This window comes from Muscardinus avellanarius (assembly GCF_963383645.1).
Source record: "Muscardinus avellanarius genome assembly, chromosome: 1".
In the NCBI taxonomy this organism is placed as follows: Eukaryota; Metazoa; Chordata; class Mammalia; order Rodentia; family Gliridae; genus Muscardinus; species Muscardinus avellanarius.
In genome coordinates this window covers 62636406-62663812 of record NC_137786.1, presented here as the reverse complement: position 1 = coordinate 62663812, position 27407 = coordinate 62636406, and the positions used below count along the sequence as shown (strand labels likewise).

The following is a 27407-nucleotide window of genomic DNA, read 5'->3' as shown; positions in this document are numbered from 1 at the left end:
TTTATAATAGTTGAATTAAAGAACCAACTTGGGTGTCCACCAATCCATCAGCAGATTAATGGATAAAGAAAATGTGGTAGATACACACAATGGAGTTTTACACAGCCATAAAGTATCACTCTGGACTCCAAATGATGTATAATTATAATAGCTAAATAAGAATGTATTTAAAAAAGAACACTATTATGTAATTTGAGGGAAAATGGATGGAACTAGAGAACATTATGGTAAGTGAAACTAGCCAGTCTCAGAAAGTCAAGGATCATACATTTTATCTCATATGTGCGAGAATTACTCTCAGCCTAAAGAGTGTCTCTTCAGAATTCAGAGCAGATATACAAATGATAAATTTTATACAATCTCACCTTTCTAATTGGTAAGTCTTTGATGAAGTCCATCACAGCTTGTCTGTTGGGGAGAATTTGGTATTGTCCATTTGGCTTATTCTTATCACTGCATACTTTTGCTAACATTGTATTGGGGGCAATGCCTTAAAAGAAGAACACTGATGACTCATAGAAATGAGATGTGTGATTTTTAACTATGTTAATGACAAAACAAACCAAATTTTAAATGTAAGTCATTGGAAATGATACATATACTACTTTAAAGATAACATTTGATTATCATCCATCTCCCCAGGGCTGCCTATAGTTAGAAAAAGGAAGTATATGGCTATGGTGGCAAGAGAAATGAGGAATATCAAATTCTTCATGATATTTTAAAATCTAAAAGCAATTTCTGAGTTGAGTAGTAGTAAGTGCTACTAGGTTACTTACTACCTTTAGGAGGGATGCAGAGTTGTTTATAACAGATCTGTATCTATATATCTACTTCTTGGAAAAGATCTAGGACATAATTTATGTTTAATATTTGAGAATTGTTTTTGTATAAATTATCTACATACCGAAAAAAATCATCTGGGTACAGTGGCAATAACTATAATCTAGTACTTGGGAGGCTAAAAGGCAGGATCAAGACAGGCCTCAGCAACTCAGTGAAATCTCATTTCAAAATAAAAAATAAAGAAAAATAATCAAAGATTCTGGACTGAAGTATATTTAAAAAGTGATATGAAAGTATTCATGCTTTTTATTATAAAGCAAATTACTACTTTTCTCAAAGGTATTTTATAATTTCTTTTTTTTTGTGGTTCTGAGGATGGAATCCAGGGTCTATAGCTCTGGGCTATATCTCTAGCCCCCCCCCCCATTTTTTAAAATTTGGAATCAGGGTCCTGCTAAGTTGCTGAGAACCTCACTAAGTTGCTGAGGATAGCTTCGAACCTGCGATCCTCCTGTTTCAGTCTCTCAAGTACTGGGATTATAAGCATCTGCCACTAAACCCGGCATATTTTATAATTTTTTTTTTTTTTTTTTTTTTTTTTTTGGTGGTACTGGGGTTCCTGGAAGCCCTTCTACCTCTGGGCTACACTCCCAGACCATTTTTTATATTTTTATTTGGAAACAGGGTATCTTAAGCCAGCGCGGCTGGCTTCGAACCTGCACGATCCTCCTGCCTCTGCCTCCCAAGAGTGGGGATTACAAGTGTGCGTCACCATGCCCGGCATATTTTATAATTTTTAAGAGTACTGATGATTAAGGTAGTTTGACATAGGTATATTTAAATATATTCACTAGCGAGGCATGGTGGCGCACGCTTGTAATCCCAGCACTTGGGAGGCTGAGACAGGAGGATTGCACAGGTTCAAAGCCAGCCTCAGCTACTTAGTGAGGCTCTCGGCAACTTAGTGAGACCCTGTTTCCAAATAAAACAGAAAATAGGTCTGGGAGTATAGCCCAGAGGTAGAAAAGTCTCCAGGTTCTACCCCCAGTAACACACACACACACACACACACACACACACACACACACACAAAGATTCTGGGTTCCACCCCCAATACCACCAAAAATAAATAAATAAATAAATAAATAAATAAATAAATAAATAAATAAATAAATAAATTCACTAAATAGTTCTAATAGTTCTTTTCAATTTTCTTTTTTTCTTTTTTGGTGGTACTGGGGATGGAACCCAGGGGCCTTCTACCTCCGGGCTACACTCCTAGACATATTTTATATTTTATTTGGAAACAGGGTCTCTTAAGCCAGCTGAGTCTGGCTTCGAACCTGAGTGATCCTCCTGTCTCAGCCTCCCAAGCGCGGGGATTTACAAGCGTGTGCCACCACGCCCGGCTCTCAATTTTCAACTATTTAAATAGTCTTTTCAATTTTTTTTAGTTTTCAATTTTCAATCTTCCTAAAATTTACCATTCATTCTCATGCTTTGATATGGAGAAGACTAACTTAATCACAATATGACTTTTACAAGATAACTCTCAAGGTTCTCATAATGCAATTAGTTATTATGCTAAGACATAGTGATGCCTTTATGAGTTACTGACATAGGTAAAGCTGTTTTTCCTTTTACCAGATAGTTCTGAAGTGTGATGCTGCTAGTTGGTGTTTGCTTTTTTCTCCTCCCTAATGCTTTCTGGGTCCTGCATGGCAATGTAATCTAGGACAGGGATAAAATCTTCCCAAAAAAGAACTATTCATAGCTCTTCTGAATAGGTGAAGTTGTTAGAAGTTGAATCAAAGCATAAACAGGATGATATCACATCTTTTATAACGAGAAACTATTATTACTCTTCACTTAGCCAGTCTAAAAATGATAATCACAGTCTCCATTAATACCCTTTTAAGTACCTGCACTGGCTGTCAGTGTTGTTTTTTGCTCGATTCTGAAACGAATTTCCTTTACCACTTCCTCAGCTGATGTTCCAAAAACAACTGAATTTTGTTGTACTTGAGGACTGTTTTGTTCTTCAAAGTTCACTTGGAAAGGATTTACTGCAGGCTGCAAATCAGGAGGACTGTCTTCAAAAAGTAGCGGAGAGATGGACCGTTCATGCTCTGTCAATTCATTAACTTCCCTTCCTGGTTTATCTAAATAACAAACAGGAACAGTAATTCACCTTCATTTTAAGGTGTATATACTTCACAAATTAGGTTTCCCACTCTTCTTTTTTAAAATTAAATTTTTCTTTTTTGTGGAAAAAATATTTATTTCTCCCACATTATTTCTGAAGACAAAGCAAATTTAATTTAGTTTCTAAAAATGTGTAATACTAGAATTTATATTTTGTAGGTGTTTAAATCAAGAAAACTGTCTGGGCTCTTCTATGATCTATTTTCAAAGTATACATTTTAAAAGAAAATATTGTATGTAAAACTCATTAATTTTTGCATCCATTACTTTTCTCTTTAAAAAAGTAAATACTTTTTCTCCTTTATTCTTCTTCAGGGAGAAAAAAACCTCTTATTAAATTAGAATTTAGAGATGAGGAAAAAGGCTATAAGCAGTATAAATTCACTACACCTAAAAAACAAGTTTTCAAGGGAAAAAAACTAAATTTTTCTTTATTCATAAAAGAAACATTCCAATGTTATACTAATCTGAATTTTCTTCTTTCAAATATTTTAATTTTGACTTGCTTGCTTATTAAGTATCACTTTTGCTAAGGGCACATTTGCAATTAATAGTTATTCCTGAAATTTATTCTTCTTTATACATTTCTTAGGGTTCAACTGAATTGATCAAGATCCAAGTTTAAGGGAAAGAACCATTATTATTAAAAAGTAAAAAAAAAAAAAAAAAACCACCAACCTAGTATTACCTCATTTTATTTGTATTTTTTGAAACAAGACTATAAAATACATTTAAATATATGTTTATACTAAAAATGTCATTAAAGACATTTTCTGAGTTTAAATGTAGGAGAAATACAGTTTAAATGTATTTATAACAATTAAGATTAACAGTAGTGTTTTCAGATACCATATTATAATCTTAGTACATAAAGTACTTTTCAAATTCAGATAAACGCAAAAGCAAAACTTAAATTTCTTGAGCTGGGCATGTTGGCACACGTTTGTAATCCCCGCGCTTGGAAGGCTGAGACAGAAGAATCACCCAGGTTCGCAGCCAGCCTCAGCTACTTAGTGAGGCTCTCAGCTACTTGGTGAGACCCTGTTTCCAAATAAAATATTAAAAAAAAAAATAGCTCTGGGAATATAGCCCATAGGTAGAAAGCCTCTGGGTTCCACTCCCAGTACCACCAAATTTCTCAAATTAAATTTTAAGGCACATATGAAGGTATGAAGGCATATTACTTGAAAAATGAACTTAATCTTTTAGAAAACTTTTTAAAAGATTATGTAAATAATATGATAAACACTTAATTCAAAACTCTAGTTATGTAATATGAATTATGTTATAGACAGGTATTTTCCAAAACTGAATTCTCAGGTTGCATTCTTTTCTTTTCTTTTCTTTTCTTTTCTTTTCTTTTCTTTTCTTTTCTTTCTTTTTTTTTTTTTTTGGAAGATTTAAAGAATTTGATTAGAAAGATAGAAATACAGAAAATAGAAATACAGCCCCATGCCAAAATGGCATGGGGGGGGGTGACTTGAAATGAATACACCTGGTCGCATTATTTTCAAACTTACTTTAGCTCTTATTTTTGTGCTTCAGTTCAGTTTCATTTTTTATATTTTCATTTGGAAATTCAAAACAACTCAAGAGGGTATTATGAGTATTGATTAGCTACTCATCAGGAGCCTTTTCCCCATGGGAATCATGGAGGTCAAGGTAAAGGGAGCTACAGAACAGCTGCAGACCAGGGAGGGTACCTGTCATATCCACAGCCCCTTCTGCAGAGCGCCTTATGTAAAGATTTGTACCTCGGGCCTCACTTTCTGCCTTAGGTGAGTCACTGTCACAGCAGAATTGTAGCTACAGGAGGAAGCAAAGGATGCTGCCTCTGGTACACTAATATTAGAGCTGCCACAGAATGGTGCAGAACATACCTTTTCAATCTGAACTGCATTGTGTGTCTTTGAGAGGCCTATCTGCCAACTAACTGCTGAAGTTATTTATTCACTTCCTAACTAAAATGTCTTTATAATCCTGAGTATTAGGGATCAGAGTATAATAATAAGATTAAAGCATTCCATCTAGATTATAAGTGCTAAAGTATGGTATTTCAGTTTCTTACATAGCCTGGCACCATCCACATTTATTTGGCAGCTTAAACAAAATAGAAATTATTATTTTATGTGTAAGCAGAGATGGTCATTAGCAATACATTTCTAAAGACAAACGTACCTTTTAGAAAAAAGGCAAACAGTGGAAAGTGTCTGACCTTAGAGGAAGATATATCAATCACCTGCCACACCTCTCTTGTTAATGTGAGATCGGATACGCCTGAAAGTCTAGCCCACAGGGATTTATATACAAGAAAAAAAAGTTAGGCAACTTCAATTGATTAAGAATATAAAGTACATAAAGAGGACACTACACAAATAAATATGTTAAAAGTAATAGATGCTAAAAAGCCAAATCCTAATAGTGAGTTTGGACATACAACAATCCCAATGTATTTTTTTAAAACATAAAAGTAAATGTAATTATAGAAAACCCTTAGGAGATGCATTGATATAACTATTCAATGATACCCCCTTTTCTCTTCTCTTATGAAAACTAAGGAACTAACAATGTAAAACTTCAAACAAAATGATATCAGGCTTTATGTGCCACGTTTCCAAACAATAAAGTTATACCAAGGAAGGAAAATCTTTTGCTCCAAGTCCAGAAGTTAGTATTATTGTTAAATGTTTCTTTCAAAGAAAAGAGAAAGCCCTACCTCTAAAGGCTTTAGATAAAGTAATGAAGTTGTGCTTCATTGTCTATATTAAAATTGCTCCAAATGACACGAGGTCCAAGAATGTGAAAGACAGAATGTTATGTCATTGCATTTACACCATTTTTGCTTCAAGGAAAGTTACCAACAAGTTTCCCCACCATTGCCTAATCCATCTGAAGTAGTAAATCAGTTATGCACAGGAAACAATGAGGTGGTTTGTAAGAAAAACCTTCCAAGTCACCTTTTCAGTTCAAGTGAACTCTCAGGAATCCAGGGCAGCTCAAACATTTAAAGCAACCATGTCTTTGGCAAAGTTTTGGAAGCAATATGTGTAACATCTGCATGTTTCTTGACATTGCTTTGGATAGGTAATAAAGATACTGTTTAAAAAAAAACCCTATAGAATCATGGTTTCATTGTATTTTAGAATCAAAATAAAGTATAGGGCAAAGAAGAGAGAGGTAAGTCATTAATTTTGAGAAGATTGAAATGGTCATAATTGCTATATTAGATACAGAATGCAGAAAACTTAGGAAATAAAGAAAGATAAAGTTATTCAATGTTTTGATATGTCTGAGGCAAACTTTTAATCTAATTACTTTTTCTTTTTTAATTTCTTATTGGTGCATTGTAGTCATTCATCTTAATGGGGTACAAGATGATAGAGACATACACACGCACATCACTCATTTGGCCCTTCCCTAATTTCCACCCCATTTCCTCCTCCCTCCCTCCTTCTCATGTTTGGCTAAGTGATTGATTTTGATATGTTTATGAATATACTCCATGTACATTAGGGAATTTCCCTCTTCCTTCCTCCCATCAACCCTCAGTTAGGTCGTCTTATTGGCTCATCTATGGTTTCTCTTTCTTCATCTAGAGTTCTTCCTATGACCCCCCTTTTTTCCTAGCTTCCACATATTAGGGAGAGCATCTGACATTTTACTTTTTGTGACTACACAAAAACAGACATACAGAACAATGGAGCAGAATAGAAGACTATGAAACAAATCTGCACACTTACCCAATTGATTTTTGACAAAGAGGCCAAAAATATACACTGGAAAAAAGATAGTGTCTTCAACAAATGGTGATGGGAAAATTGGCTAACCATATGCAGAAAAATGAAAATAAACTCCACTTTCTCATCCTGCACAAGCATCAATTCAAGATGGACCAAAGACTTGGAAATCATATCAGAGACCTCACTTTCTTTTTTTCAATACTGAGGATTAAACCCAGAGCATCCTACCACCAAATTACATTTCCAGCCTATTTTAAAATTTTTTCATTGGAAACACGGTCACACTAAGTTACCTTGTGCTAGCCTTGAACCTGTTATTCTCCTATCTCAGCCTCCCAAGAACAGGGATCACAGGCAACTGACACCACACCCAGTATAATCTAATTTTTATCAACAACAACAAAATCAAAAAAGGCTACTTTAAACAGATAACTTCCTCAGCTTCAATGCAATCTAAACCCTTTGTTGGTTAATCTTAAGAAAATAATTGCTATGATATTATGATGTTCAGGGACTTGGCTGACTCTTGTGTCTGAAGATAAAACAATCTCACTTGATTTAAAGTGATATTTTTATATATTCAACAACAAAAAAATCCACTCATGTGGTTTTTTTGTTCATTTGTTTGTTTTTTGGTGGTACTGGGAGTTGATCCCAGGGGCATTCTATCTCTGAGCTACTCCCTTAGCCCTTTTTAAATTATTTTATTTTTGAAACAGGGTCTATCTAGGTTGTTGAGGCTGAGGTTTTTACTTGAGATACTCCATCTCAGCCTCCCAAGCAGTGGGGTTACAAGCAGGTACCACCATAATAAAATAGCAAAATACACCATCAATATATTTTAAATTTTTTTTTATTAAAAATGTATCTAGTTCTACTGCTTATACATCCTAATGAGTTTACTGGGTTAAAGATCATTTTTCTGTTTTAGTTTGATAGCTCCAATAAATTGCTTACCGTTTTCTAAAGAACTTCCAGCTTTGGTGAAATACTTTCTTTTGTCTTCAGGCCAATTTTGTCTTTCCTGTAAGTGCTTTGTTATATTCAAATAGGCTTCATCAAGACTCATGGCCATAAAATTGGGATCATAATCAGCAAGTATTTCCTTAACCTTCAAAAGGAACAAAAAAGGTTTAAATTTTGCTGCCACAGCAAAACCTCCTATTATATATAGCTGGTAAGAAACATTAATATTCTTACTTTGTAACTATAGTAATGATCCAGCAATCAATAGTTCATGGATTTAAGGAATAAATAATTTACTACTGGTGCATATTTGTCAAATTCTCTTTTGTCTTAAAATGGATCATGAAGGTAGAAGACCATGAAATAGCTTCTTTTGATGCCACCTATATCTAGATATATATAGTAAGTGATTCAAATAAATCTAACACATCATTCTAGTAGTCACAGAAAAAAATGGTTTTAGGTAGGTAGTCAAAAGTAGAAGTGAAATGAGAGGATTTTACTTCCCCTCATCTTTATTTTTTGTGTGGTACTTGGGGTGCAACCCAGGGGCTTTTCTACCTCCAGGCTACTCCCAGCCCTATTTTGTAATTTATTTGGAAACAGGGTCTCACTAAGTTGCTGAGAGCCTGACTAAGTAGCTAAGGCTGGCTTTGAACGTGTGTGATCCTCCTGTCTCAGCCTCCCAAACGCTGGGTTTACAAATGTGTGCCACCATGCCCGGCCTTCTCCCCCATCTTTTATGATGATTTTTGCTCAACTGCTTTTTGTGTGTGTGTGTGTGTGGTACTGTAGATTGAACCCAGGGTCAGAGGCATTTTATGTCTGAGTTAAACCTCCAGCCTGATTTTATTTCTTATTTGGAAACAAAGTCTCACTAGATTGCAGAGGGCCTCACTAAATTGTCGAGACTGGATTTGAACCTGCAATCCTCCTGTCTCAGCCTTCTAAGTAGTAGGATTACAAGAGTGTGCCACCATGCCTGGCTTCTCAGCGCTATTTTTTATTATTTATTTTAAAACAAGCTTTCACTAAGTTGTGGAGGGCCTCACTAAGCTAAGGATGGTTGAGAACCTGCAATCCTCCTTTCTCAGCCTCCCAAGTACTGGGATTACAAGTGTCTGCCACCATGCTCAGCTTGATTTTTGTTCATTTATAAAGAGAATAACCTTATGTAAAGACACTATGTTGTTTTGGAAAGTAGGTATATTTGTGTGTGTGTGTGTGTGTGTTTGTGTGTGTGTGTATGTGTGTGTGTGTGTGTGTGTGTTACTGGGGATTGAACCTCTGAGCTACATCCCTAGCCCTTTTTACTTTTTTTAATTTATTTTTTGTTTGTTTTGAAATAAGGTCTCACTAAATTGACAAGAGTTGCCAAGCTGCTAAAGCTGGTCTTCAACCTGTGACTCTCCTGTCTCACCCACCCAAATACCGAGATTACAGGTATGTACTGCCATACATGGCTAAGGTATATTTTAATTAGTTCTAACACTCACACAAAATTCCACTTAATGCACACATTAATGTATGTATCCATACAGAAAAATGAAACTACTATTTATTGGAGTTGGAATGGAAAAGGTGACAAAATGTGTAATGTAATTGCATGGTTATACTAAATGATGGTGAAATCTGGAGTTTAGTCACGGTATAAAAAATACATACAGAGATTAGAATTATAGTTGATATAATCCACAGGTACCTTTTATATAATTATACTACACGAAACTATAAGGCTTTCTTGGTTTTTTTTTTACAACTGAAATATTAGATGTGATTAGAGAGAATGTTTGCTGAAATAATACATATGCTAGAAAACATGTTGGCTAAATTATGTTATTTAAGAGCTGTCTATTGTATCATGAGAAAAATTTGTTGTTTTATGAAAAGAAGGCATTTTCGCTTTAAAAGAATTAATTATAAGCAGATGAGTGAAGGAAAATTTTAGAAAATGGTGATATAAAATTTGGCAACGTTTTACTCAGAGAATGCCTTAAATAGATTTGTTCATACACAGGAAACCATTTCTATATTATACTCAAATAGAATCTTAGTGAAAATGAAACTGGAAAGTCTGTAGTTGGCAGCCACATAAGATTCTGAATGAGAAGTGCTCTCTTAGAGAAACTGGCGAGTACATATTTTCTTTACATAGGATACTGCTATAAGAACTAAAATAGAAATGCTCTCGGTAAAACTCAAGCTTTTAAAGCTCCAAAGAGCCATTAAAATTATTCCAATATTTTGGACAAGGATCTTCCCGATCTTCCTAACCAAACCAGAAATACTAATGTATCTATAATTGATTTATTATCCTTAAATTAACTAAGTAGATCTTGCTTCAATCCAAAGAATTTTCCAACTTCTATAAATAAACACACTAAAGATAACTAAAACTAACCTAGTTTTCATTGTCATACTGTCAAAAGTTTTACTGAGTTAAAGTCAGACTTGAAATTCTTTTTGACCAAGTAGTTTGTAAGATTTTTGACTTGTTTAAAAGCCTGTATTTATGGTTAGCATTTATCTCTTTTTAATTAGAAATACAGTAAAAAAAAAAAAAAAAACTAATGGTCAACACATGAAGGCAAAAAACACTTGTTTTAACAGACTGTTTTGAAAAAATAAAGAAAATGCATTTTTTTTTTTTTTGGAACTTGGGATGAACCCAGGGACATTCTACTTCTGAGCTACACCTCCAGCTCTATTGTTTCCCCTCCCTTCCTCTTTCCTCCTACCTTTTCTTTTTTTGTGGTACTGGGGGTTGAACCCAGAGGGATTCTATCTCCAAGCTACAACCCCAGCCCTATTTTTTAGTCTTTATTTTGAAACAGGGTCTCACTGAGTTTCAGAGGGCCTAAGTAGCTGAGGCTGGGCTCGAACCTGTGATATTCCTGTCTCAGCCTCCCTAGAACTAAGATTACAAGCATGCACCACCACGCCGGGCTTATTCTTTATTTTTAAATTTTGAAACAGGGTCTCTAAGTTGCAGAGAGCCTCACTAAGTAGCTGAGGCTGGCCACAAACTTGCAATTTTACTGTCTTAGCCTCCCAGGTACTGGGGTTACAAGTGTGTGTCACCATGCCTGGCTAAGAAAATGCTTTAAAACCTGGGGTGGGGTGTCATTTCCAGGGAAAATTAGATAGAATACAAATAGAGTGAATCAATTTTAAGATTACTTGCATGTCTAATTGGTAATAGGGGGCAGTTTTTAAGTGTTTCCACTCAGACAGTAGTCTTTATTTGAACACATTGCATTTTACTATAATAGTCTACAGTGATGCAGATGTAGCATGCTATAATTTATTTTTATTTTTATTTTTTTGGTGGTACTGGGGATGGAACCCTTCTACCTCCGGGCTACACTCCCAGACCTATTTTATATTTATTTGGAAGCAGAGTCTCTTAAGCCAGCGAACCAGCGTGATCCTCCTGTCTCTGCCTCTCAAGGGGTATTACAAGCGTGCGCCACCACGCCTGGCTACACGCTATCATTTTAATTCAAGAATTAAGTTATAACAATTGGCATGACAGGCCAGTTGTCACCCAAAATAGGGAAAATGGTAGTTTTTCACATGAGACAGTTTGGAATTTTAGTAAGTAATCAAATCTTTATCCTTCAAAGACCCTTCCTCCCTCCCTCCCTCCCTCCCTCCCTCCCTCCCTCCCTCCCTCTTCTCCTCCTCCTCCTCCTCCTCCTTCTTCTTCTTCTTTTCTCTCTCTCTCTCTCTCTCTCTCTCTCTCTCTCTCTCTCTCTCTCTCTCAGTACTGAGGATGGAACCCAGGGGTGTTGTACCTCGGAGCTACCCTCAGCCCTATGTTTTACTCTATTTTGAAACAGGGTGTCACTGAGTTGCAAAGGGCCTCACTAAGTAGCTGAGGCTGGCTGAGAACCACAATCCTCCTGTCTCAGCCTCCCAAATGCTGGGATTACAAGTGTGTGTCACCACACCTGTCTTCAAAGATCATTTTCAAAGCAATGGATTATCCCTTTTTACTTTGATTATCAGACTCTTAGCCATTAAATGTTCAAGAATCTTCACAAGATCGTGGACCAAGGAAAGCAGCTGATCAAAATAAGGAAATTTTTGTCACTGTTTAAAACATTGATAAAAAATTTACTCAGGAGGGATTGCAAGTAATGATGAGTAGGTTCTATAAATGACAAATATAAAGTAGTTCCAGAAGAAAGTGTACTTTGCATAGTAAGGAAAAACAGCTAAAATTAATTTTATAATTAAGGCTACTCAAAGTTGGGGAGAGGACTTTCATAAGCAGATGAAAAATACATGGAAAGACAAATAACCAGGACACAGAATGGTATATTCCAGGTTGTAACCAGCTCAATATTCAACACAGGAGCTTAAGAAGTAGTTGAAGATGAGACTAAAGGAATAAGTTAAGACTGAATCCTGATGTGCTATAGTATTTGGAGTTGACAGAAAACCAGTGAAAGGACAGAAGTGGGGGTGGAGACAATAACTTACCTCTTTGCTCACAGCTTTATATTTGTCAAAGTTTGGGGGTACTATAATAAGTTGTGGGCAAAGTCTCTTAGCAATAAATCCTGGCATAGCTGCACGAACACCAAACCTCCTTGCATGGTAATTTGAAGTAGACTGAAAGAGAATTGACCACATGGTGAAAAATAAACAAACCTAAATGGACATATTGATCAATGCATTCATAAGACACATATCACTGAGGTTCATTTTCAATTCAAGGACATTTTTTTTTTTTTTTTTTGCAGTACTGGGGATGGAACCCAGGGGCATTCTACCTCCAAGCTACACCCCAGCCCTATTTTTTACTCTTTATTTTGAAACAGGGTCTCACTGAGTTGCAAAGGGCCTCACTAAGTAGTTGAGGCTGGCAGCGAACCACAATCCTCTTGTCTCGGCCTCCCAAATGCTGGGATTACAAGCGTGCGCCACCACGTGCAACTCAAGAACATTTTTTTTATAGGCCACTGTCTTAAACTACACTGACTTTTCCTGTCATGGTACCATTATAGTCTCTCTCAATATTGTCCATATATATTTTATAGATATATATATGTATAGATATATATGGACAATATTGAGAGAGACTATAATGGATATATATGAGAGACTATATATGGATATATATATATATATACACACACACAAACACACATATTTATTTATTTATTTATTGTGCATGGTATTGGGGATTGAACATAGAGGTATTCTGGCTCTGAGCTAAACCCCATCCGTATTTTATTTTTTTGTTTTGAAACAGGATCTCTCTAATTTGCTGAGCACCTCACTAAGTTGCTGAGGTTGTCCTTGAGCCTGTGATCCTCCTGTCTCAGCCTCTTAAATGCTATGATTATAGGCATGTACCACTATGCCCAGCTGTCCCTACACTTTAATGTGATAGTAGGCAGTAAGTAACGCTGTGCTAATTAAAAGAATGTTTCATAATGAGTCACATAACTTCATTGGTTCTAATGCCTATCTGTAATATAGCACATATAAATGTCCAGATGATAGTAGATTTTATTATATGAAAGTAATAGTAGAGCAAATAGTAGAGAATAGTTATAAAGTTATAGAATAGTATAGACATTACATAAAAGTCACAGTATAGAACATAATCATATAGTATAATACAATACAGGTTGAGTATCATTTACTCAAAATGCTTGGGACTAGAAGTATTTCAGTCTTTCAGATTTTGAAATATTTGCATAGATGTTACCAGCTAAGCATCTATTATCTGAACATTTTTTTTTTTGTGCCAGGGGCATTTTACCTCTGAGCTACAGCCCCTGCCCTATTTTTTTTTTTATTCTTTATTTTGAAACCGGGTCTCAGTGAGTTGTAGAGGGCCTCACTACTTAAGTAGCTGAGGTTTGCGAACTGTGATCCTCCGGTCTCAGCCTCCCGAATGCTGGAATTACAAGTGTGTGCCACCACACCCGGCTTTACCTGAACATTTAAAATCCAAAATATGCCAAACTCTGAAATTTTTGAGCAGTAGATTTTGAATTTCTACGATTAGGGATGCTTGACCTGTAGTATGCTTTTAGAATTTGTGGTTCTTGGAATTTTGAAAATTTTTCATCAAGAACAGAAAAAAAAATCAAAGATTTATTATATGATTAGGCAAATCAAATCTCCAAAATGAAGTAATTAAAGCTTTCAAAGAACTTCAAATTAAGTTTTATTTCTCAAAGCTTGAATATATGTTTTCTGGGTGAACAATACTTTGACTAGGAAATGGAATTTAAAAAGTATGAGAGTAAGAAGGAGAATATTACTTATTACAGTCTTGATGAAAATACTTGACAGTAGTCTATGTCAACCTAGTAGTTATAATACCATTTATTTTTAAAATGTTATCACAGCTGAGCATATAAGCACATGCCTGTAATCCTAGTACTTGGGAGGTTCATGGCCAGCCTCAGCAGCCAGGTGAGACCCTCTGCAACTTAGTGAGACTTTGTTTCCAAATAAAAACTAGGGCTTGAAGCATAGCGTAGAGGTAGAATAACCCTGGCTGGGTTCAATCCATAGTACCCAAAAAGAAAAAATTATAAGTGGAATCATTATTTGAAATTTCAAGTGAAGATCCAAGTTATTTCAGAATAATATCAATTTTTAAAATGGTTTTCAAAAAGTATTGTAAAAATCTTGACAGTATTCAAAACTAGGCTAATCCTTGGATCAGTGTTCTGGAAAGGAAAATGCAGATGGGACTAAAGCTCTCTGTAGCACTGGAATAATCTAATTAATTACTCTAATTAATTATAGATATGTTTTCAAGTTTACTAAGTCTAAAACAATTATGCTTCAACTCTTATCAGAAGGTAAATCTATTAGTTCAGTATACAGAAGAGATAGTCTTTGTTTAAATATAGCTAGTAATAATTTTGAATTTGGATACAACCAGTTTTTAGGAGGATAGATATTATCAGAAAGAATATTTTGCGGATTTCAAAAGCGATGAGTCCTGGTTAGGTGTTGTGGCACACGCCTGAAATCCTAGTGTATGGGAGGCTGAAACAGGAGCATTGTAGGTTCAAGGCCAGCTGTTAGTGAGATTCTATCTCAAAATAAAAATGTATAAAGAAGGGCTGATGGATATAGCTCAGTGGTAGAGCATCCCTGGGTTCAAAAGCAGTGGGCTTAGTTCTAACATGGCTAAAGTGCGTGCGTGTGGGTGTGTGTGTGTGTTAATATATAGAGAAGATTATGTTAAGTGAGATCAGCCAAGCACAGAAAGAGAAGGGACATATGTTTTCTTAATATGCCCAAACTAGTGACTATTAGGAATACCAGAGGGACTCCAGATAATGGAGGGGAAACCTCAGCAAAGCTAGAAAGGAAGGGTAGGAGAGGAAGAAGGCTGAGGTTGATTAATGGAGGAGCTATATCCGAATATGTGTAAAAGTGTGAATGTAGCATGGTTAACCAGGACACTCATTTAGGGTTGAAAGGGGAAGGGGAAGCAGGAGGGACACCAAGTACAGTCTGAATGTATGCCATTTTCAATATGTTCCACATAAAAATTTAAAAAAAATAAAAAAAAATGGAAAATAAAGTTGGTTTTTTTTTTGTTGTTGTTGTTGCTGGTGCTAATACTGGGATTGAATTCAGAGGCATTTTACCTTCAAGCTACAATCCAAGGCGTGTGTGTGTGTGTGTGTGTGTGTGTGTGTGTGTTTTACTGGAGTTCGAAACCAAGAGCATTCTACCTCCAAGATATCCCCCAGCACTTTTTTTTAAAACAACGCTTTGGTAAGTGGTGGAAGAGCTTGCTTAAGTTGCTGAGGCTAGCTTCAATCCTGCAATCTTCTTGTAGCAGCAGCTTCCCGAGTACTATGATTTTAGGGAGATGCCACCATGCCCTGCTAAGTCTATGTACATTAGTGGATGAGTTTTGCATCTAATTCTGCAAAGGAAGCAGCAATTGTATGTGGGTATATATAATAAATACTTTGCCTCTAAGATATACTAAATTTTAAGCTATCTTTCTGCAATACCTTTGTGTAATTTTCATGATCTTGTTAATAAAACATTTAAAAACAAAACAAAAACAACAACAAAAAGATAAAGTCTCATATCTTCCTAATTAATTTTTTAAAAGTATATGTTGATTTGTGAGAAAGGGGAGTAAGTGTCCTTTCAATTAACATTCTTTTAGAACCAGATTTGTCAGTTGTTTGCACACACACAAGAGCAGAGATAAAGAAAAATCAGATTACAAATATAATAAACATTTATTCTGTAGTGATTAGGTTATAGCTAAGGCACTGCAGGAAGTCAGCAACAGGGAAGAATTCTCCTTGTTCTCTAGCATGTTTCTTTGTATAAAAATCCATCTAGTTTAATTAGTACTTTTAATTCCCAACATATTTTCAGCCACATACAGCTTTCCTGGTCACCTTTACCTTCTATGATCAGGATAGCAAAAAGAAAGAACAAAAAAAGATTCTGAGCCGTGCGTGGTGGCGCACACTTGTAATCCCAGCATTTGGGAGGCCGAGACAAGAGGATCATGGTTTGCAGCCAGGCTCAGCTACTTAGTGAGGCCCTTTGCAATTCAGTGAGACTCTGTTTCAAAATAAAGAATAAAAAACAGGGCTGGGGGTGTAGCTTGGAGGTATAATGCCCCTGGGTTCCATCCCCAGTACTGAAAAAAAAAAAAAAAAAAAAAAAAAAAGGATTCTGAGTTATGGGAAAAACTAAGTGCATTCTAAATGTACTAGAGTAATTAAATATGTCATTCTAGAAGTGGGTTGGCAAATAGTTTTAGGCTTGCAGATCATATGTTTTCTGTTGTAATTACTCAATTCTGCTCTTTTAATGCAACTCCAGTAATAAATGTCTCTAACTTTGTTCCAGTAAATTTATTACAAAAGAACACAGCAGGTTGGACTTGACCTACAGGCCACAGTTGAAAATCTCTACTTTAGAATAACACTTCTTTTTCTTTCTTCAACTTTCGTCAATTAGACACTTAGGAAAAATCTATTTGCAATAGAAACACACTGTCACTCTATCATTTAACTGGGTTTGTAACTTTGTTTAAGTTATTAATCGTTTGAGTTTGCTTTCTGTTAAAAAGAAACAAAAATTAGTACCCAAGGTACATTGAAAGGATTCAGAAACAGAGCATGTAAGTCACTCAGAAAATTGGTAGATTTCAATAAAGTCTTCCCTCTTCATGAGCTAATTAGAGCTACTTAAATATGCTATAAAATTGCCTTTATTTATTTGTTTACTTAGTGCTACATTCCCAGCCATTTTTATTTTTTATTTTGAAACAGATTCTTGCTAAATAGCTGAGCCTGGACTTGAACCTGTGATCCTCTTGTCTCTGTCTCCCAAGCACTGGCATTACAGGCCTGCAACACCACACCTTATGGTTTTGATCTTCACCTACTTACCAACATACTCATTGATCCTACAGCGATGGGCTTGTCCTTCAATTCTGGATTGTCCCTCATTTCTACAGCTGCATAGAAAGCATCCATGTCAACGTGTACTATGGTATTATTCAAATCCCGGCTCTGTTCTAACTCCATTGCAAATCTGTCAACCTTAATTTAAAAAGATGTTAAGATACTTTTAGACAACATAATATTGAAACATCATTAATCGAAACCTTAATATAAATTTAGCACATATATGTCTGTTTCCATACATCCATCCACCCAATCCACCTAATGACCTATGACTATTTCATGGTTGCTCATGAGTATTTTTTGGTGTATAATTTATTGTTGTTTATTAAGACTGGTATATGCATTTATTTTTACAAATATAAGTACCCTATTCTCAAATATCATTTCCTAACAACTCTCTTTTCTATATTCCCAGGAATACAATAGGAACTTAATAAATATTTATTGAATGAACTATTCCAACTGCTAATATCAAATGGCTCTACTGCTTTACAAATTTGGAGAATGACTTAATATAACTGAAAGTTTCAATTTAGGTAAAATAAGCAAATTCCATTTGACTCATGTTAATGTCTTAAAATAGCAACAAAGAAAATGTTGGTTTAAAGAGGAGAGCTAGGCGTGGTAGTGCACATCAGTAATCCCAGTACTTAGGAGTCTGAGACAGGAGGATCTCAGGTTCAAGGACAGTTTTAGCAAGTAGTGAGACTCTCATCAACCTAATGAGAGCCTGTTTCTAAGTGAAAGTAAAATAGGGCTAGAGGTGCAGCTAAGAGGTAGGTTCTAACACACACACACACACACACACACACACACACACACACACACACACACACACAAGAAAAAAGAAAAAAACACTGAGAAAGAAAGAGAGAAGGAAGTAAGGAAGTATTATAAAAACCTTGGAGAAGGCTAACTTCTTTCAGTGAGGCACTGCATCTCTACATGAAAGTTTTCAATTTCATTCTGATTTACCATCCTGATTTAAAACTGTTTCTTCTTGTACATCAATTTTTGACTAGAGAATAGCATCCTGACTAGATGCAGACAAATCATGGAGACTAATAAAAACAAAGGTAGACTAAAAACTTAATCTATAGTAACCAAAACAATATGACTAAGATATGAGTTGATTAAGAACAAGGGAGTTGCAGGGCAGGGCAGCCCATGCCTACAATCCCATCATTTGGGAGGCTGAGGGAGGAGGCAGCATAAGGAACACAGCGAGACAGCAACCTAGTGAGATCCTGATTTAAAACAAAACTAAATCGCCGGGCGTGGTGGCGCACGCTTGTAATCCCCGCGCTTGGGAGGCGGAGACAGGAGGATCGCACAGGTTCGAAGCCAGCCGCGCGCGCTGGCTTAGGAGACCCTGTTTCTAAATAAAAAATATAAAATAGGTCTGGGAGTGTAGCCCGGAGGTAGAAGGGCTTCCAGGAACCCCAGTACCACCAAAAAAATAAAAAAAATTAAAAAATAAAACAAAACTAAAAAGGGCTGGGATGTAACTCAGAGGTAGAATGACCCTGGATTTAATACCCATTAAAACAAAACACACACACACACACACACACACACACACACACACACACACACACACACGTAATAATAGAAATAATAATAAATCAAGAATAAGGGAGTAGCATATAAAATATTTGGGCCTGGAATCATCTAGAAAAAAAAAATAAAGATAATAGCTAGAAAGCAAACCAAATGGGGAAAAATTCTCCTCAGACAGCTATGACAGTCTACTCAGCAATCTATTCTCTCTTTTAATACAAGTGCGCAGCTGCCAAAAGGAAACCTTCCCCTGCATGACTCAGACCTTCTGCTTTCCTTCACTATCTCTCGTTACTCACCCTTGTCTGAACTGTCCTCTTTCTACATCTACTAGATGCACACCACCACTGCTCTCTAAAGTTTCATCTACTCAAGTCCTCATTCACGTTTTCCTTTCTTCCATTTTCCCTCCCAAGGATTTTCAAGCTCTGATCTGAGTCTGTAACATATCTTGTTCCTTTGTTGCTGAGAATCAGTATATATCACAGGGATTAAAAATAAGGGCTTTGAGCCAGATACAGTGGCACATGCCTATAATCCCAGTATTTAAGAAAGAGGTGGAGACAGGAGAATTGCAGATTGAGACCAGTCTCAGTAACTTGGGGAGACCCTCAGGAGCTCAGTGAGACCCTGGATCAAAATAGAAAATAAAATAGGGCTGGGTATGTAGCTTGAAGATAGAATACCTCTGGTTTCAGTCTCTAGCACCACACATATACACACACAAAAGGCTTTTGTTTGGGTCCTAGCACTGACTGCCACTCGTTAGTTACATGGCAGTGGAAACCCCTCTCTCATCATTACTTTCATTTGTAAAATGGGACTAAATTAACCTCAAAAGGCTGTTGAAAGAATTAAAAAAGACATTCACCTAATGTACTTATCTAGGGATACAGTCAGGGCTTAGGGATAATATCTCGAATTTTAAAAGTGTAAGTGACATTTATTGAGCATATCATATGTATCATGCAATATACTAAGTGCTTCCAAAGCTAACTCAGTGGTAAAACAATCCTGAGATCATAATTATTACTCCTGCTTTATAGATGAGAAAACTAAGGCTCAGTAAGATTAAGTAACTTTTCCTAAGTCATATAATGCAAATGGAAGAGCTAGACCTGGAAACCAGATTACTGCAAAGCCTGTGTTCTTTCTATTATCTTATCATGTTTCCCTAACATAGATTTTTAAGTCCTTAACATTGAAGCAAGTTCAACCAGAATTCTAATGGTATATTTTATATGCAGATTAGGTGCCTTATTTACTTTAAAATAAATCTCCCATTCCTATTACATTTAGGAGAATATTTCAGAAACATCTTTCATTTTCCCAACTTACTATTTCCTGACTATTTAGCAAATCCAAGTTAATGAAGTCAATTGCTAAACTGGTCAGAGTGCATTGATTTGCTGTGCAGCTGCCATTTAACACAGCAAGGGTGTCTGTTTATTCAACTTATGAATTAATGTCTTGTAAGATATTCTGGTAGCTGCAACCGGCATTGCGCCTTCATGAAGTCTAATGAGAGTGTGGGACAGGATGGAGAATGCATAGAGATGTTCTGAATGAACATCCTAGAAGTCCATGCCCATAAAGTTTACTTACTTGAGCTTGACCAGCAATCGTTCACATGATCCTATCAAACATTATAAAATCTAGCACTTGGAGAATTTTATGATTCTAAAATAGAAACACATTTCCCTGAAAACATCTCTTGTTTTCTCAGACCCTCTTGATTCTTGAGGACTTCCTCAATGTCCTTCCACTTATACAACTTCTTTTAGAGGAAGTTCAACAAATGAAACAATTCAATAATCAACATAAAACACATTTCCTGCCATTCCTGTTACAAAAGATGCCAGAAAGCCTCCCACAAAATCGTCAACTGAAACTAGAACAAAATCTGAAGTTCTGCAATACAATGGAAGACATTTCTAGTCCTTCAGATTATTAGCATATGTAAGAATAAGCTTTAAAAGTAGTTTGTATAGCAAAAAGTTATTAGACAACATCACTCATGTATTCTTTGAATCTTCAAAACTTTTGTTAAAGATATTTGTAGACTACAGATAAATAAAACTTAAGCAAAAATGTTCAGAAAGTAAATTAAGGAATAAGATCAATTTAAAAACAAAGTCAATTAAGACAAAATGAAAAAAAATTATCATTGTAATTTTACATCTTATTGGGAAACAGTGACAGAGAAACACATGCATACAATTCTTGGTGCCCTTGAAATTTTAAAAATTTTTAAATTTTATTTATTTATTTATTTATTTATTTATTTATTTATTTATGCAGTACTAGAGATGGAACTCAGGGGCAACACTTCCAGCCCTATGTTTTTTAAATTTTATTTTGAAACAGGGTCTCACTGAGTTGCAAAGGACCTCACTAAGTAGCTGAGGTTGGCTTCGAACCTACACAATCCTCCTGTCTCAGCCTCCCAAATGCTGGAAATTTTTTTAGAAACTTGAAAAAAAGATACCTAAGGTTTTTTTTTTGAAAGAAACAATGCAGGAGAAAAAAATTAAAGATGAATAAGGGAAAATACTAACAACTATTTTTACTTTCTTTCTTTTTTTTTTTTTTGCGGTACTGAGAATGGAACACAGGCGAATTCTACCTCCAAGCTACATCCCAGCCCTATTTTTTATTCTTTATTTTGAAACAGAGTCTCACTGAGTTGCAAAGGGCCTCACTAAGCAGCTGAGGCTGTCCATGAACCACGATCCTCCTGTCTCAGCATCTCAAGTGCAGGGATTACAAGTGTGCACCACCACGCCCAGCTTTATTTTTACTTTCTAATAACTAAATTTTTATGATATTGATATAGGAAAAGAATCAACTGACTAGAAGACAAAAATCAGAAATAAACCAAAGTGCAATAAAATTTTGTATTAGAAAGTGTCTCTTTTCAATTTAGTAAAGAAAGGACTCAAAATTCAATAAATTACAAGTCATCATTTAGAAAACATGTAATGCCATTTAATAAAAAATATAAATTGCAAATTTCTGTTCTATGGAAGACACTTTTAAGAGAGTCAAAAAAGAAGCCACAGACTGGAAGAAAATACTTGCAAAATATATAACTGATTCAGGACTATTATCCAAAATCTATGAAAATTCCTAAAACTCAACAATAAGAAAACAAACAATCTGATTTTAAAAAAGACCTCATCAAAGAAGACAAAGAGATAGCAAAAAAGTGTATGAAAAGAAGCTCAAAATCATGTCGCCAGGGAAATGTAAATTAAAACAACAGTGAAATACCACCATACTGCACATCTATTAGAATAGCCCAAATCCAGAACACTAAACAACACCAGATGCTGGTGAGAACATGTAACAACAGAAACTCTCTTTCATTGCTAGTGGGAATGCCATGTTGGAAGAGTGTTTTGCAGTTTCTTTCTTTGTGTGTCTGTGTGGGGTGGGGGGCTGGGGATGGAACCCAGAGGCATTTGACCTCTGAGCTACACCCCCTGCCCAATTTTTTATTCTTTATTTTGAAACAGGGTCTCACTGAGTTGCAAAGGGCCTCACTAAGTAGCTGAGGCTGTCCGTGAACCATGATCCTTTGGTCTCAGCCTCCCAAATGCTGGGATTACAAGTGTGTGCCACCATGCCCGGCTGGCAGTTTCTTATAAAACTAAACATTCTTATCATATGATCCAGCAATTAAGGTGTTTAGCATTTACCAAAAGGAGTTGAAAATCTATGTCCATACATAAACATGCACATGGATGTTTATAATAGCTTGTTCATAATTGCCAATATTTGGAAGCAACCAAGATGTTTTTCAGTAGGTGAGTAGATAAATAAACTATGGTACATCCAGATGATGGAAAAATATTCAGCACATAAAAGAAATACCTATGAAGCCACGAACAGACAAAGAATACTCTTAAATTCATATTGTTAAGTGAAAGAAGCCATTTGAAAAGGCTACATACTGTATGATTTCAACTATATAGCATTCTGGCAAAGGCAAATCTTTGAAGACAGTAAAAAGACCAGAGGTTGTCAGAGGTTTGTAGACAGGGAAGAATGAGTTGGCAGAGCACAAAAAAGACTGCTCTGTATGGTACTTTAATGGTGAATACGCGTCATTATAAATGTGTACAAACCTATAAGATGTACAACACCAATAAGGAACCATCAATTTTGAGTAATATGATGTGCCAGTCATAGGCTCATTAATTGTAACAAATATAGCACTCTCATGGGGAGTGATGCTAGTCAGGCTATGCCTGTGTGGGGCAGGGGTATATGAAAAGTCTTTACCTTCTGCTCAATCTTGCTCTGAACCTAAATGACTCTTAAAAATAGTTTTAAAGTACTGTTGGATTTGATTACATAAATATTTAAAATGAAATAAGGAAAAACACTGAAATTTTTAAAAATAAATAATGTATTGGAATATTTACAGCAAATGGCAAGAAAAAATCTTTAATATATAATAAGACCTTGCAAATCAAGAGAAATGGATATTAAACTCCCCTATAATTGTGGGCAAAAGTTATTGCTTCAGACTGCTAGCTGAATCTCCAAATCCATTCTTTCTTCCTTCCATAGTAACATATTTTTAGCTACACACATGGCCACCCAGCTAGAGAATATATTTTATAGCTTCTCTTGCAGTTATGTGTGGTCCTGTAACTTAAATTACTGCCAAAAAATGTGAGTTTAAGTCATGTGTGCAATTTTTTTTTTACTTGTTTAATAGCAAATTACTTGGCTTTGATTTCTTTTCCCATTCTTTCTTCTCTACCATGGAAATATGGGATTGGAATATGGATTGGAGATAATACAATTCTGTCAACCCAAGAAAGGATAACACTAGACGATGATAGAACATGATTTATAGAATCTGGGTCTCTAAAATACTATGGTAGTCAGAGCTACACTTCCAGCTGGGATTTTGTGAAAATAAATTAAATTCTCATTTAAGATATATTTCTTGGGAGGCAGAGACAGGAGGATCGCGCAGGTTCAAAGCCAGCCTCGCTGGTTTAAGAGACCCTGTTTCCAAATAAAAATATAAAAATGGGTCTGGGAGTGTAGCCCAGAGGTAGAAGGGTTTTCAGGAACCCCAGTACCACAATAATAATAATAATAATAATAATAAATAATAATAATAATAATAATAATAATAATAATAATAAAATATATTTCTTGCCAGCATGGTGGTGAGACTGAGATAGGAGGATCACAGGTTCATGGCCAGCTTCAGCTACTTAGTGAGGCCCTCCACAACTTCATGAGACCATTTAAAATAAAGTATAAAAAATAGAGCTGGGGGTATAGTTCAGAGGTAGAATGCCCCTGGGGTTCAATCCCTAGTACCACAAAAAAAATTAAAATTAAATTAAAATTAAATTAAATTAAAATTAAATAAAAATAAAATAAAATAAATTTCTTGTACCAGTTACTTGGCCTATACCCTAACAAATAGAATAAAAGAGGACATGCCCATAATACGGAAATATTAATAGCTAACATGTGAAAAGATGTTCTTTGCCTTGTGAAAAGATGTTAATTTACCTTGCAAGAGCATGGTAAATTAAAATGACAATGAGACAATATTTTGGACACTGTATATGCAAAAACTAAAAGATTGATAGAATTGAAAAAATCTAATTTTAAACAAGTACGTGAAGAAATCAAATCCATAAGTCAGAACAGAAATGTAAAACAGTACCATTGTCTGTGGTAAAAGTAACTGTACTAGAGTGTAAAGAGAGAAGAATAAGAACGATCACCACAAGGTTGTGTATAAAACAAAACCTGGAACCAAGGTGGGATATTAAGGTAAATAAAATGATGGCACATCCATACAGGAGATGTTATGAAGTATTAACAATGATCTGACAGACAAATCATCTTTTGGCACGAGAGCAGACCACTTAAAAATTATCTTGTGCTTTGGGAAATCATATATATAAAATATATATATATATATATATATGTATATGTATATGTATATATGTATATGTACATATATGAAACCAATAAAATGATATATAGTTTGGCAAAGAAAATGACTGAACTTTTATCACAAGAGGATTTTGTAGCCTATTAGATTAATAAAAAAAAAATTGTGTGTGGTACTGGAAATTGAACCCCGAGGCATTCTACTTTCAAACTATATACCCAGCCTGATTTTATTTCTTATTTGGAAATAGGGTCTTGCTAGGTTGATGAGAATCTCACTATTTGTTGAGGCTAACCTTGAACCTGTGATCCTTCTGTCAAGGCCTCCCAAGTACAGGGATTACAGGCATGCACAACCACACCAGGTCAATATCAAATTTTATTACTATGTTACAGTCTAGTGCTTTCAGATTTTTAGAACAGTGCTAGTGATTGAACTGAATCAGATTTTTTAAAATAGTGCTAGTGATTGAACCCAGGGGCATTCTACTTCCAAGATATACCCCTCAACCTATTTATTTATTTATTTATTTATTTATTTATTTATTTATTTTGAAACAGGGTCTCACTACATTGCTAGGAGTTTTGTTACATTACGGAGGCTATCCTCAAACCTACACTCCTTCTATCTCAGTCTCCCAAACACTTGGATTACAGGTGTGGGCCACCATGCCTGGCAGTGACTTTCCATTTTAATCAGTTAATATATTCCCCCAAATCATTTTTTGCAAAGTCAGCATCACAGAAAATGTGCCATGTTCATCCTATGGCCTTTTCTAGCTGCAAAATACGTATAAGATAAAAAGAACATAAGCTTTGGGTTGAATCCTAGCTCTGCCAACTACCTGACTATGAAGCTGGTCAAGCTACTTAATTAAAACTCTTATTTACTCTTCTGTATAATTGGAGTTGACAATGTCCAAGTGTGGAAAAGCTCCATGTAAATGAGTATAGCAATGCTTAGCAAAGCATGTACATCTGTGGGGTGTGTATGCATTACAATATAGTGAAAATTAGACCTCATCTTACTTGCAGTTATGACTTCATAACAATGCATTTTTATCTGTCAGTTACTATTTTACCAACTTCCACTATAACAATTGAATTGATACCTGTAATTGTGCTTTCCTTAGCTGCTGGCTGGTAATTTGAGCTTTCTGTTGCATCATGCTATGAATTCGTTGGTTGACTTGCTTTTCCTTCTTGAGCTCATTTCCATAAAATTTGGACCCCTATGGAAGAAACAAAGCAGAAGAAAAATGGCTGAAGGAAAACATCACTGGTATAACCTAGAGGCTAAGAATATAGAGTCGGGAATCAGACTGACTGAATTCAAAACTCAGCTCTACTTACTACCTAGGTGACTGAAAATAATAGTATTCTCCTCCTATAGGGGTAAATAAAAGATCAGGCAGGCATGGTAATCTCAGCTACTCAGGAGGCTGAGGCAGGAAGATTGCAAATTTGAGGCAAGCCTGGATAATTTAGCAACATCCCGTCTCAAAAAGTAAAAAAAAAAAACTTGGGGATGTAGCTCAGTGGTATTTGCCTAGCAAGCCCAAGGCCCTGAGTTCAAATCCCAGTAGCACACATACACAAAATGAAAAAGAGCATGTACATTATTTTGTCCTTTTTTTTTTTTAAACCCCGGTGCGCTCTATCACTGAGCTTCAGCCCCAGCCCTCTGTACTCTTTGAGACAAGGTCTCACTAAGGCGGCAGGCTGGCCTCACACTTACAATACTCTGCTTCATCCTTCTGAGAATCTAGAATTGTAGGTACATACTACCACACCAGGCTTTATTTTACTTTTATATGCATATTACATGCATGTGAAGTAGAAAGCTTGATGGCAAGAACAATAGAAGAGAGATTATTCTGGACCTTTTCACAGCTTAATAATATTATACATTGAAATATTAAACATTTTAACACGCCGGGCGTGGTGGCGCACGCTTGTAATACCCGCGCTTGGGAGGCAGAGACAGGAGGATCACGCAGGTTCGAAGCCAGCTGTGCTGGCTTAAGAGACCCTGTTTCCACATACAAATGTATAAAAATAGGTCTGGGAGTGTAGCCTGTGGGAGTGTAGCTGGAGGTAGAAGGGCTTCCAGGAACCCCAGTACCACAAAAACAAACAAACAAACAAAAAAGATTTTAACACAAAGAATATTCAAAACAATAATTTTCTCTTAAACAAATAGGTTAAAAGTAACCAAATTATAAATACTTAAAGAAACAAGAAACATACCTTTGTGGCTTCCATTATAATTTTGTTAATTTTCTCTTTGTCTAATCCTTCCATTCCTGCTTTATTATCATTAAGTCCCATCCTAAGCAGAATATCATCTTTGTAATTACCATTCTTCTCCTTTGTGCTGTTCATGGTGTAAGTTTAAAGTGGTTTCTTGCTTATTATCTGAAAAAGCATACAAAATAGACACTGCTTTTAAAAGCACCCATGGCAGGGGACATTTGAAAGATAAAATGATATGAAAATCAGCAAGAAAAAATTTAAATGATAGTTAAGCATTTTTAGCTCCTGAAAAAGTACTAATTAGGTTTTCATAATTACTATTTCATGGTTATTATATTCTTGGAGGGAGGAAAGGAATTAATATTTTAGACATGCTTTGAGCCAGCCACTGTGCTTGGGGCTTTTCATGTGAACCCCTAAGAGCCCTAAAAGGTCGATATCATTATTCTCAGTATAGAAAGAGAAGAACCTTGGGTCTTAGAACATGTCTGAGGCAAACTTGCTATAAAATGGCAAAATT

At 35.6% G+C, this 27407-nt stretch overlaps 1 protein-coding gene across 5 annotated transcripts in view; it reads right to left on the bottom strand.

The window, feature by feature from the left end:
• POLK (DNA polymerase kappa) overlaps positions 1-27016 on the bottom strand; it is a gene marked incomplete at both ends in the record, with an annotated part of 39864 nt that extends 12848 nt beyond the window's left edge. For 2 of the 5 annotated variants that reach the window (XM_080717800.1, XM_080717801.1), the window contains 7 exons: positions 366-490; positions 2709-2948; positions 7689-7842; positions 12186-12317; positions 17117-17269; positions 25744-25863; positions 26882-27016. In XM_080717800.1, the coding sequence (XP_080573926.1) occupies positions 366-490; positions 2709-2948; positions 7689-7842; positions 12186-12317; positions 17117-17269; positions 25744-25863; positions 26882-27016 (1059 nt within the window). Of the gene's footprint in view, positions 1-365; positions 491-2708; positions 2949-7688; positions 7843-12185; positions 12357-17116; positions 17270-25743; positions 25864-26881 lie in introns of all 5 variants that reach the window. The other 3 variants (XM_080717799.1, XM_080717803.1, XM_080717802.1) reach the window with 3 other exon arrangements.
• Positions 27017-27407: the final 391 nt, after the last annotated feature.